This window comes from Colobus angolensis, unplaced genomic scaffold (assembly GCF_000951035.1).
Source record: "Colobus angolensis palliatus isolate OR3802 unplaced genomic scaffold, Cang.pa_1.0 Scaffold37, whole genome shotgun sequence".
Taxonomy (NCBI): domain Eukaryota; kingdom Metazoa; phylum Chordata; class Mammalia; order Primates; family Cercopithecidae; genus Colobus; species Colobus angolensis.
In genome coordinates, this window is record NW_012117043.1 from 5,687,966 (window position 1) to 5,700,544 (window position 12,579).

Below are 12,579 nucleotides of genomic sequence, written 5' to 3' on the forward strand. Positions count from 1 at the left end.
TTTTTTTTTTTAAATGGAGTCTCACTCTGTTGCCCAGGCTGGAGTGCAGTGGTGCGATCCTGGCTCACTGCAACCTCCACCTCCTGGGTTCAAGCGATTCTTCTGCCTCAGCTTCCTGAGTAGCTGGAACTACAGGCACGTGCCACCACGCCCAGCTAATTTTTGTATTTTAGTAGAGATGAGGTTTCACCATGTTGGCCAGGATGGTCTCAATCTCTTGACCTCATGATCTGCCCACCTTGGCCTCCCAAAGTGCTGGGATTACAGGCATGAGCCACTGCACCCGGCAGGATACCCCATTCTTCATGAAGTGCTTATTTCACATTGTATGCCCTTATCAAACCATCCAATGTACCCCATACACATAGACGCCTATTATGTACCCACAAAATTAAAAACATTAAAAAGTTTTTTAAAAACCCTAAAAATGGACTTAGCATGTGATCTAACAATTGCACTCTTAGGCATGTATCTCAAAGAAATTAACATTTATTTTCATGCAGAAACTTATATTTGAATGTTTATAGTAGCTTTATTCATAACAATCTCAAACTGGAAACTATCCAAATGCCCTTCAAAAGTTGAATGGTTAAACAAACTGTAGTTCATTCATACCATGGAATACTACTCAGCAACAAAAAGGAATGAACTACTGATATACACAACAGCATGGATGAACCTCAAAGATACTATGCTTAATGAAAAAAGCCCATCTCAGATGGATACATGTCGCATAATTCCATATATATAACATCTGTGAAATAACATAATTATAGAGATGAAGAACAGATCAGTGGTTGCCAGGGGTTAGGGATATAGGGGTGAGGGTGGATGTGGCTATGAAGAGATAGCATGAGGGAGTTTTGGGGGGACAGTACAGTTAAGAGTCTTTATTGTGGTGGTTACTTGAAGCTACATATATGATAAAACTGCATAGAGCTGTGCAGACACACACACACATACAGATGATTGCATTTATAACTGGTGAGGTCTGAGTAAGCTCTATGGTTTATATCAATGTTAACCTCCTGGTTTTGCCATTGTGTCTTGGTTATGTAAGACATTAGCACTGGAGGAGACTAGGTGAGGGGTGCATGGGACCTCCTTGTACATTTTTTTAAGATTCCTGTATAATTCTTAGAATCTAATCATCTGCAGGGAGGGAGGCCCAAAAGCCCTGCCACCGGGGCCCACCTGACTCCCACTCCTGGCTCTGCCCTCTGCTCGCTGCTGGGCCTCCAGCTATCTTTTCTGTTCCTAAACCTCTGTTTCCCCCAGCCTCTCTGCTGCTTCTCTCCTATTGTCTCATCCTTTGAAACCCCACTCCTATTGCAATATATTAGAATCTATAATTATTTCAAAATAAAATGTTTAAACAATATGTGCATGGTTAATATCAACACATCAACCTTTGTAAGTCTCTTCTAGTTAGTTGATCAGCCAATCAACCATATCTGTTGTGTATGCCCATGAGATGGGCTTAGATGTAGACAATTAAAAAGGAAGACAATCAAATCAAAATAACCCAAATCACTGCGGTGTAGCAGTCCCAGAAGTGAAGGAGCCTACATTCCCAGTGATGGCACCGGGCAGGCACACTGAAGGGACCAACACACAAGTGACTTTCCAACACTCTGAATCCAGAGATTCATTTTGAGACAGAGAAGCTGAAGAACTGAAAGGAGGGGGATTTCAAAGGATGAGACAACAGGAGAGAAGCAGCAGAGAGGCCGGGGAAATGGTGTGGGAACAGAACAGGGAGCCGGAGGCGCAGCAGTGAGCAGAGGGCAGAGTCAGGAGTGGGAGCCAGGTAGGTCCGGATGATAGTGCTCCTGGGCCTCCCTACCTGCACGAAGGCTCCCAGGATTTTCCGGGCTTCCTGGTAGAGCTTCTCTCCGTCCCACTGAGGGTTGAGTCTCTTTAGTTCTCTGGCCAGCCGGTTATGCTCGCGGAGAAAGAGGGTGTGGGATGTGGCCAGCAGAATATGCTCTGAAGCTCGAGAATCTCCTGAACGCCCAGAAGACAGGAAGGTAGATTCTCCCTAACAGCCCCAGGACCCAGTAATCTGCACAAAGAAATGATGGTGCCCCACAGGACTCCCCCCATCAACAAGCCCTCCTTCCTGTCAGGTGGAGAGGGATGGGGAGGGGGTGCTGAATCATAGGTTTGACTCTCAGTTCTATATACACACTTTTTAGCTGTGTGACCTTGGACAAGTTACTTAACATTTCTGAGCCTCAGTCTTCTTACCTATGAAAATGAGAATAAAGCCTATCACAGGACTGTGACGAAGGCTGGTGGTGACACACTACACAGTAACATTTGCTAATTATAACACAATCGCCTTTTAGGAAGGGGGGCTTCGAATGAATGAGGAGCTTTTTACTTCACAGAGCAACTTTGAAGGTTTTAGGAATGCAGGTTTGAGGTGAGGAGCTTGGGTAGGGCTGAGTTCCTCTGGGTAATAAAGGGAGAATAATCTGGAGATGGGGGCCTATAGTGGGAGGGAGAGAGGAGTAAGGATGGGGGAGCAGTTAAATGGCCAAAGACCAGGTGTCTCATAAGGGGATAAGGAACTTCTCCCTGTGCCCTCTAATCTTTAGGGGAGTCTATCTATCTATCTATCTATCATCTATTATCTATCTATCTATCTATCTATCTATCTATCTATCTATCTATCTATCTATCTATCTTAGACAGTCTTGCTCTATTGTCCAGGCTGGAGTGCAATGGCATCATCTTGGCTAACTGCAGCCTCAATCTCCTGGGCTCAAGTGATCCTCCTGCTTCAGCCTCCAGAATAGCTGGGACTACAGGCATGTGCCACAATGTGTTGCTAGTTTTTAAATTTATTGTAGAGACAGGGGTCTTGCTATATTGCCCAGGCTGGTCTTGAACTTGTAGCCTCAAGCAATCCTCCCACCTAAGCCTCCCAAATTGTTGGGATTACAGGTGTGAGCCACTGCACCAGGCCAGGAAAGTCTATTTAAAACTGTAAATTCTTGGTGTGAGTGCATATTTTTATGAAAAACAAAAAAGAATTCAGTTTTGTGTCTGGATTGATGTGGGGTACATGTGAACACAAAATCCAAAACATCTATAAAGGTAGCTTGGCCTATGAGCTGGCCTTCTGCATTGTCACGGTGGCCAGGGGGTCTGCCCTAAGAGAGAGGATGTTTGAGGGTGAGATGCCCTCTAGAAGCTGGAAACAGAGAGGACCAGGAGGGCACCTGGAATGAACAGAATTGGCAGGGCTTTGGTCACGCACAGGCTGTGTGGAGTGGGGGTTTTGTGCCCAGGTTATAAAAAGCTTTAAAAATATACATTCCTCTTCATCTAGAACTTCCTCTTCTGGGAAATTATCTTAATAAATGTATCAAAAATGAGAACAAAGATTTATCAGTGAAGATCCTCCGTACCTAAACAACAGCAACAAAACACAGAAAAACTGGAAATAACTAAATTCCCCCAAGTAGGGTTGAGGAAATGAATGATGGTAATATGTGTCATGCAATACTAGGCAGCCATTAAAAATCATGTCATAGAAGAACAGTTAATGGCATGAAGTAGATTAAGTGAAGACGTCAGGTTTTGGAGCATTATTTATAGTAGGACCCGATTATGTAAAACAATGTAGAAGTGTATCTGTGATAGGAAAAACACTGGAAAATAAGCATTAAAATGTTAATGATGATTATTGGTGGGTAGTGGGATTGTGTGAATTTTTTCTTTTCTTTTCCTTTTTTTTTTTTTTTTTTTGAGACAGAGTCTCGCTCTGTCGCCCAGGCTGGAGTGCAGTGGCGTGATCTCGGCTCACTGCAAGCTCCGCCTCCTGGTCAAGTGATTCTTCTACCTCAGCCTTCCAAATAGCTGGGACTACAGGCGCCCGCCACCATGCCCGGCTAAGTTTTTTTATTTTTAGAAGAGACGGGGTTTCACCATGTTAACTAGGATGGTCTCGATCTCCTGACCTCATGATCTGCCCACCTCGGCCTCCCAAAGTGCTGGAATTACAGGCGTGAGCCACCAGGCCTGGTACTTTCTATTTATTTTCTTTGTTACTTTTCTGGACTTCCTGATGTTGTTTTACAGTGAATACATGTTCTTGAATTCTTTATTCATCTGGGCCTTTCTGCTAGTCCTGGACCAGGACCTGGCTAGGGACAGCCATGGCTCAGTGTGCATTTTTCCAGAAAGATGACAAGAAGGGGGCAGTGGTAAAGCTTCCCTGGATAATCCCCTTGTCCTTGGGCCCTTCTGTTCCCAGGCTAGACTCACCTGCCAGGAAACAGGGCACACGGGCTGTGGTGTTGATGAACTCACAGGGGCTTGGCTTCTTGCTGTCATAGGGCAGGTAGGGTAGCCCATGGTCTGAGACCTCCTGGTTGACAGCCATGAGGCCCAGGGGGCTGCTGAGGTTGCGGAGGCGGCTGGCCAGGCTTGGCTCGGAGCTGTACACAAAGCTGGCATCCAGGAAGGAAGTCAGAGCGTTGATCTGCTCTCGGGCCAGGGACTTGTAGGGTGGAGTGGGGCAGACAAATCCAGCTCGGAAGAAAGACATGCATTTCCCTTGAGTCCTCACCTTGGGGTCATTGGGTGGGAACTGCAGAGAGATTGGGCATAGGTGACTGGGCAGGGGTGGAACAGCTGGGCCCTGGCAACCTCTCCCCAGGGCAAGTCTGGATGCAAAGATGCTGATGGCGCCCTCCTGGGACCCTGGTACCAGACACTGACCCCAGACACTTCTTGCTGACATTACACACCCTGGGCTCATAATATCCTGAAGTTCATTACATCCTGTCGTGTGAAAGAGCTGAGGGTAATCATTCAGTCCTCACAGTGAGGACTCCAAATTTTTGGTGGGGAGGGAGTCTTGAGCTTCCTGGACAGGAAAGCAGGACATGAGGTGGGAACAGATTTGTTAATAATTACTACTAACGACAGCTGCCATGTATTTATTTTGGGCTTACTATGTGCCAGGAATTATGCATACTTTAACTCACCTCAGTCCTTGAAAAAACCCTGTAAGGTGGACAATTCAGTTCCATTTTATAGATGAGAAAACTGAGGCTCAGAAAAGTTAAGTAAGTTACCTAAGAACTTACACACTGGAAGGGAAAGATGTAGGATTCAGATCATTGGCTTCATTCACAGTTTATGCTCTTTATACCACAGCACATAGCCTCGATTTATTCTGTGAGTGAATAACTGACTCTCCAACTGTAACACCCATGAATAATAGGAAAAGATGCATTGCTGCAAGCTCCTCTCCCTTCCAGATGGAAACTCCTACAAATCCCTGCTCACTCGGATTCATCCAGGTTCCAGGTCCTTCTGAGTGGAGCTGAAGTCATCCTCTACAATGATGTACAGCAGCATAAACTTTAACATGCATAAAATGAATCTCTGGGGATCTTGGTAAAAATGTAGAATCTATTTCCTAACATCTTGGGTGAGACTTGAGATTTTGCATCTCTTTTTTTTTCTTTTTCTTTTTTATTTTTTGAGATGGAATCTCTCTCTGTTGCCCAGGCTGGAGTGCAGTGGCGGGATCTCGGCTCACTGCAACCTCTGCCTCCCGTTTCAAGCGGTTCTCCTGCCTCAACCTCATGAGTAGCTGGGATTACAGGCATGTACCACCAAGCCAGGCTAACTTTTGTATTTTTAATAGAGACAGGGTTTCACCATGTTGGCCAGGCTGGTCTCAAACTCTTGATCTTAGGTGATCTGTCCACCTCAGCCTCCCAAAGTGCTGGGATTACAGGCATAAGCCACCTCTCCCAACTGAGATTTTACATTTCTAATAAGCTCCCAGGTGTTACCAATGCTGCTAGGTCAGGGATGTAGACAGCCTTCGGCAGTGTTCCCATTCTGCTATCAGTAGTTTACTTGTCCAATTCCCACGCTGGCCCTGTGTTCTTGAGAGCCAGAGCAGTGTCCTGTTCCCTTTGGAATCCTCAGCATTTAGTACATTGCCTGGTATGGGGTGGTCAATGTCTGTTCACTGAATAAATGAATGAGTGAGGCATGGAAAACTACCAAATCAGTATCCATGATCTATCCAGAGATCCTAGCTGATGAGCTGGGAATGTCTGCTACATCAGGGTGTGCAAGGGGCTAGCTAGTCAGAGACGCCCAGCTGCAGGGCCTTACCATGATGGGGAAGCAGTTGTCTCCCTGGATACAGTACTCATCACACTGGGCTTTGGAGTACTCACTACTCCCCAGCTCGGTGTCAGGGGCAAAGTCCAGGTCGTGATCTACAATCTGACCCCACTGCATGAAGAACAGGGACCTGTTTTGGTCCAGAACACCCTCCTCATTCAGATAGCCAACAATCTTGTTTGATACCTCCCGGGCCTACAGATGGAAACAGAAGGGGAGGGCAGATTAGAGGAAAAAGTGCTTTGAGGATTCAGATGCAACTACAGCTTATTAATTACCTACCATGTTACAAGTACACTTAATCCCTACAAGGAGTTTGTGAGGTGGGTGGCGTTAGCCTATTCTGTAGAGGGGGAGATTGAATCCTGGACAGGTAAAGTCAGTTCTCCAAGGTCCTGCTGCTACAAAGGGACAGGAATGGGGTTGAACCCAGATCCGTATGACTTGATGACTTGCCAGGCCAGTGCCCTTTCCACTAAGAGACGGTAAACAAAGACAGGCTGCCTCTGAAATACGAGCTACAGAGGTGCCCGGTGTCCGGGAATAGAGAGGGTCTTTGGGTAGGGGCTGCCAGCTCCCATAAGGCCAACAAATAGAACCTCCAGGCAAACAACAGCTGATGCACTCCAGGGGCGAGGGTTGGGGTAAGCGCGAGCGGGATGGGGCAGGGAGGCCATCTGTCCGGGAGACCCCAGGGTATCTGGCCTGCGGCGACCGGGACGCGACCACCACGTGGCTGAGCGCCGGGCTCCGAGCTCTGCTGCCCTCTAGCGGCAGGTGGGGGTCTGTGCAGATCTCCATCGCGCAGCCCTGCTGCCCGCACCGATTTCTCCTCCTCCTTTCCCTGCTAGCATCCCGTCCCCTCTGACTCCCATCCTTCACCCCCGCACGGCCTGCCCTCACCAGCGGGAGAGGGAAGCCGTTGCGCATCTTCCCCGGCGTCCAGCCGAAGGGCAGGGAGAGCCCGTCCTCGTACTCCGCGGGCAGCCAGCGCGCCAGAGCCCTGTTGGCGGCGCCCAGCGCAGGCTTCCTCCTGAAACCAGCACGATCTTCGCTGAGCTTCGGCAGGCCGGCTCCGGGGCTTCAAAGCCCAGGACCTCATGGGGGAAGGAGCGTCTGCTCGAGGCGGAGGGGACGCAGAGAAGGGAGCCTCTCAAATGTGTGGTCTCTGAACTGCGCCCACCCCCTGAAGGCGCGGGGCTCCCCAGCCCCCGGGAAAGGTGCCGCTTCCAGAGACACACAGTGGGCTAGCGGGAGAGGGCTGGAGACGCGAGGTCTTGAGAAGGTGGGGAAGGTGGGAACGCCAGCCCAGGTGGGCAAGGCAGTGGCAGATCTGCCTGGAGTGCCCAAGGAGCAAAAGCCTGGGCGGGGCGGGGCGAGCTGGCTGGAAGGGTCGGCCCCCACACCCCAAGCCCCGCCACCTGTTGTTGCAGTCTCCGGTGATGGTGCGGTAAGGGCTGCACGGGTCGCATCTCACCAAGGGAGCAGGGGCACCACAGCCCACCTCCAGAGACAGCGAAGTCAAGTCCAGGCTGGGGTCTGAAACAGAAGGGACCCCAAAGGGACTGAGTTCTTTTTCCATTCACAAGCACCAGTGGGAGGCAGAAAATGGAGACCAGAGGTGAACCTGCATGTTTTGGAATGCATTCCATTGTAAGTAAGTGTTTCTCAAGTGTTTTCTCAATTAATCTGACAGCACATTAAGGTAATAAATTTTATTCCCATTTTACAGGGAAGAAAATGAGACTACAGTGTTCAAGAGACTTGCCCAAGGCCACATAGAGTAACTGGTAATGTCCCCAGAATTGCTAGTAATTCCTGATATACCAGGTCCAGATTCATTTGAATTGACAGATCTTTCTTTTAGAATGGAAATACCCCTGGGAGGTTAAGCATATGTTAGTATCAGTTAGTGTGATAAGACCGCTTTCTTCTAAAGCTTCATTTACATCTAAAGTACCAAGCAAGCAGGGACATAGTGAGGACAGATGTTGGGAAGGGACAGGTAATTTTTCAGGGAGGGCAGAGGTTGTGGGAGGAGTGACAGAGTAGAGGGGCTTTAGGCATCAGAGGGTTCAGTGGGGGCACAGAGTGGAGAGAGACGCCCACTTCTGAACGCATACCCTCATATGCATACCTCATCCACCCTGGCGTCTGCAAAAACAGGGAGGTGAGGGAATCTGGCTCATGGGGGCTTCTCTGGGGGGCCGTCTCTGAAAGGTGGCAGGATTTCAGCTCTCAGAACCTTTTGGATTTCAGAGGTCAAAGTGCTTCCTACTTCTTACCCTGTCCCAGTTTCCTTTTTTTGGAGCTTTGGAATTTGCCCAACTCCTAGGCAAGGTATCCCCCCTCACTTGATGTTTTCCCAGGGAGAACCTGCAGCCTCTTCCTCCTGTCAGGACCAAACCCCTTCCTCATGACCCTATGTGGGCTGTGGCATTTGGTTGGGGGTGAGAATGGAGGGGATGGAGGAGGCCATGACCAAGCCATCAGTTAAGTGCATTTACTGATAGCTCCATCTTACCCAGAACAAGATGGAAATCTTAGCTTCTGTGACATTATCCCAGTAAATCCCCCTGACACAGGTGGCCTAAATATCCCTTCTACTAGAGGAAGTGGTGACACTGTGGTTTAGGACAAGGAACCCATGTTTATTGACTTTAGCACTTCCTTTGGGCAGAGGCCTTACAGATAGTGTTATACAAAGAGCACTAATGTCCCCTCACTTGGAGTTGGCAATGTGAGCTTACTAGGTCTCAGTTCCTTCCCCTGCAAAAAGAGCATTGCCCTAGCTGTCCTCTAAGTCCCTTCTTGCTCCGCCAGTCTCTTCTACTGGTCTAAGAAGGGAGAGACGGGAGTGTTCCTCTGAGTAGATAGCTCTCAACAGGAAATGCAGCTTTGGGTGGCCTCTGCTCTCTCCTGTGGGGAGATGACCCCTTCCTGCCACAGTGGGCTGGTGGGTTTTCTGTACCTGTGACATTGGTCAAGGACGCCTTCTGCCCCAGTCTCTTTAAAGACTCCTCCCACACCTGTCCGTTGCGGATGGCTGTACGCGTCCGGCCTTTGGCATGCTTGAGGTATTCTGAGAGCTGTCGGCTGGTGGGAGTCTCAGAGCTCATGGCGGTCTTCAGCCTACAGTGGAGGCAGATGGGGATCATGGCCTGGACCCTGTAGGAAGGGGGCTGGGGGCCGCTGGAGGGGTGGGAGGGGATGTGTGTACCACATGGCCTCATAACCCAGGCTGCTGCACTGTCCAATACAGTAGCCACTAACCACATATGGCTATTTAAATTGAAACTTATTAGAATGAAAATTAAAAATTCAGCTCCTCAGCAGCACTAGACACACCTCAAGTGCTCAGTAGCCAGGTGTGGTTAGTGATGACTCTGTTGGACAGTACAGGTAGAGAACATTTCATCATCCTAGAAAGTTATCTTGGACCCTGCTAGCCTAAAGTGGGCTTAGAGCTGGACAGACACAGGGGTAGCATCTGGGTTCCACCAGGATTGGTTTAATTAGATGACCTCTGAGTGACTTCCCCTCATTTATGAACCAGGAATCACAGTTTTATCCCATCAGAGACTTATGTTTGGACTTTGGGATAGACTGACTGGGACTGGCTCCTGACTGCCACTTTCCAGTTGTGAGCCTTTGAGGCAAATTACTTAAGCTCTTTGTACTCAGTTTCCTTATTGGTATAATGAAAATAATGATAGTAACCTTAGGTTGAACCATGCTGTTTCATCATTTTTGACCTTGAAAATAGCTGTTTCCTACAGTTCAATTCAGTACTGCCTAGGATTTTGGGGAGGAATGAATGTAGAGCCCCCAGAGCTGCATCTGCACAGAGGATGTGAGAGCATCACTGTCACCATCAACTGGGTCCCAGAGGGGCTGCTGCAAGGTATTTTAGAGTCCCTGCCTCACACCATGAACAAAGGCAGGCAGGCCGCTGGGCACCCCCGGGCTTAGCCTATAAGGTGCAATCCAAGGTTCCAGATGCTCCTTCCTTTCCCGCCCCACCCCCGGCTCTGCATGCTTCCCCTGCCTGGACACAGATTCACCAGGGACTCACCTCCTTCTCTGCCCTGGGGCTGGGCTCTGTTGGGGGCAGGCAGGTCTTGGAAGGACCTCTTTGCCATCTTCACTGTCTCTACCCCAGTCCTAGCCGTCATCCTCTCCCATCTAGACAGCTCTTACTTCCACTCCTGTCCTCTTACCATTCGTTCTCCACAGGGCTGCTGGAGTGATGTTTTTAGCATAAACGCTGATTCAAGTGTTCTGATGGCTTACTCTGGGGCAACACACCTCTCTGCTCTCACCTTATGCGTGATCTTCCTTGCCTCCTGCCTCCACTGGCCTTCCTTTTCCTGAGCACCCCACGGGCTTTCCTGCCTCAGACCCTATGCTGTTGCAGTGCCTGGAATGCCACCCCCATGCCCTCTGCCTGGGTGGCTCCTTACCATTCTCCAACAGGCTTCCCTGATCCCTGTGCCTAGAGTGGCATCCCTTGTCCTGTTTATTTCCTTCATTTTCCTTATAAATTGTGAGTCACTGCACTGTGTGTGTACTTGGGTAACAGAATGTTTCAATGTGACTCGTTCTGTCTCTGTGAGGCCCCTGAGTCCGAGGACTAACAAGCAGGGAAGGGCTCCTCCACATTTCAAAGCAGGGCACTGGTTGGCCTGTGCAGGACTTGCAAAGGAGGTGTATGAACACCAGTTTTGTGGCTTTTATGCTGTCCCCCATCGTGCGGCTATAAAGGGAATGAATTTGAGGAGGGAGAGAGAATTTTCCTTTGGAGACATTTGCAGAAATACTGGTCACTTCCCTCCCACCACCATGAGGCTCCTCCTTTGCCAGTTTAATTCTAGAAAGAAAGGTCTTAGGAGGAGGGCTTGACTGTGTGTCCTGGAGTCCTGGCTGGGGTTTGACACCTGCCTGAAAAGCAGTGTCCTGACAGCACAGAGAGAGGGGCAGGGCAGCCCCATTGCAGAATCCAGAATCTGCACGGCCTCAACAGCAGGGCGAAGCTGCTAGTATTCTGGAGGCTGCTTAAAAGGGACCTGCCCCAAGACAGGGTGGGGAGGGGTGAAGGAGTGGGCCCGATGCTCCCAGGCAGAGAGGGTTAGAGCTGGGAGTCACTGGCCAGAGAATTTTCCAGATCACAGAGTTGGCAGCAGAATCTCTCTCTGAAACCAGGAAAGTATCCAAGGGGAGACACAGAGAGAGCTTCTGGCCCCTTGAGGACTGAGCTGTTCAGGGGATGTAGACTCACCACCCCTTTTTCCTCCCTCCCTCAGCTTAACCAAGGAGTAGAATCCCAGGCTGGGAAGGAGGAGCCCCAGAAAGAGGGAGAAGGAGACTGCACTCTCTTCTCCTGCCAGAGGCCTCAAGCAGTTCCGAGCTGAAGGAAGAGAACAGGTCTGGGCTTTATCTTCTTATGCTGACACTTTAATTCCTGAGATAATCCTGGTCTGGGGACTAGAAGCGTCCAGAGCATGTTTTATCATCTAAGTCACCAAAAAAGTTATCTGACGGCTTGAGAGTTCATTCAAGGGCCAAGGAGGAGTGAGTGGTGGCCCAGGTCCAGTGTAAACGGACAGCGAGAGGAAAGAATAAGGTTACTTTTTTTCTCAACGTCTGCCCTTTCCCTAGAGTGTGCATTTCCTGAGGGAAGGCGCCCACGTTGCTCCTGTAGAGGATTGGAGGGTGGTTGACTCTGTTGGTGCCCTGTGGGCCCTGAGCTCTTCCCCTTGCTGCCACGGGTGCATCTGCTGCAAGCTCACTCCAATAACCTTGTTGGGCGCCTGCTTCTGAGCCACTGGAGTGGCCTGGCTGGGGGTGCCGGGGAATTCCACAGATGTGCCGCAACACCTCTCAGCCACCTGCAAGCCTGCAGCCATGTCTGACTGATGTGGGCAGATGAGGGCTCTGCTCCCTCACTCCAAGATGGGACAGGCTCTGAGGAGCAACTTCGGCTCCAGATTTCCCTGTAGGGTCAGGCTGAGGCTAGACCTGAAGTCACTTTATTTGTCTAACCTCCCTCTTTGCTTCTTCTGCTTCTTCACCCTGTCACGGCTTCCCTGTGAGCATTTGCGTAATATGTCACCTGCATCTGAATGCAGGGCTTGCATTTAGCTTCTGGTGGACCTGGCCTCAATTAGTCAATATCAGTTGGATGAATGAAGAACTTTTACTGAGAGGCTTTCTGGGACTCTGGAATGCACGGCCAAAGGAAACATTGGGCCATGTGGAAGAAAGTCCTTCTAGGCCGAGTGCAGTGGCTCACGCCTGTAATGCCAGCACTTTGGGAGGTCGAGGCGGGTGGATCACAAGGTCAGGAGATCGAGACCATCCTGGCTAACACGGTGAAACCCCATCTCTACTAAAAATACAAAAAAATGAGCCGGG

At 49.6% G+C, this 12,579-nt stretch overlaps 1 protein-coding gene across 3 annotated transcripts in view; it reads right to left on the bottom strand.

The window, feature by feature from the left end:
• Positions 1-12,579, bottom strand: part of LPO (lactoperoxidase) — a 30,769-nt gene that overhangs the window by 12,022 nt on the left and 6,168 nt on the right. For 2 of the 3 annotated variants that reach the window (XM_011953703.1, XM_011953702.1), the window contains 6 exons: positions 9,137-9,297; positions 7,587-7,704; positions 7,069-7,198; positions 6,154-6,360; positions 4,279-4,603; positions 1,847-2,007 (listed from right to left, as the gene is read on the bottom strand). In XM_011953703.1, coding sequence (XP_011809093.1) covers positions 1,847-2,007; positions 4,279-4,603; positions 6,154-6,360; positions 7,069-7,198; positions 7,587-7,704; positions 9,137-9,284 — 1,089 coding nt within the window. In that variant the 5' untranslated portion in view covers positions 9,285-9,297. The remainder of the gene's footprint in view (positions 1-1,846; positions 2,008-4,278; positions 4,604-6,153; positions 6,361-7,068; positions 7,199-7,586; positions 7,705-9,136; positions 9,298-12,579) is intronic. The other variant, XM_011953704.1, reaches the window with a different exon arrangement.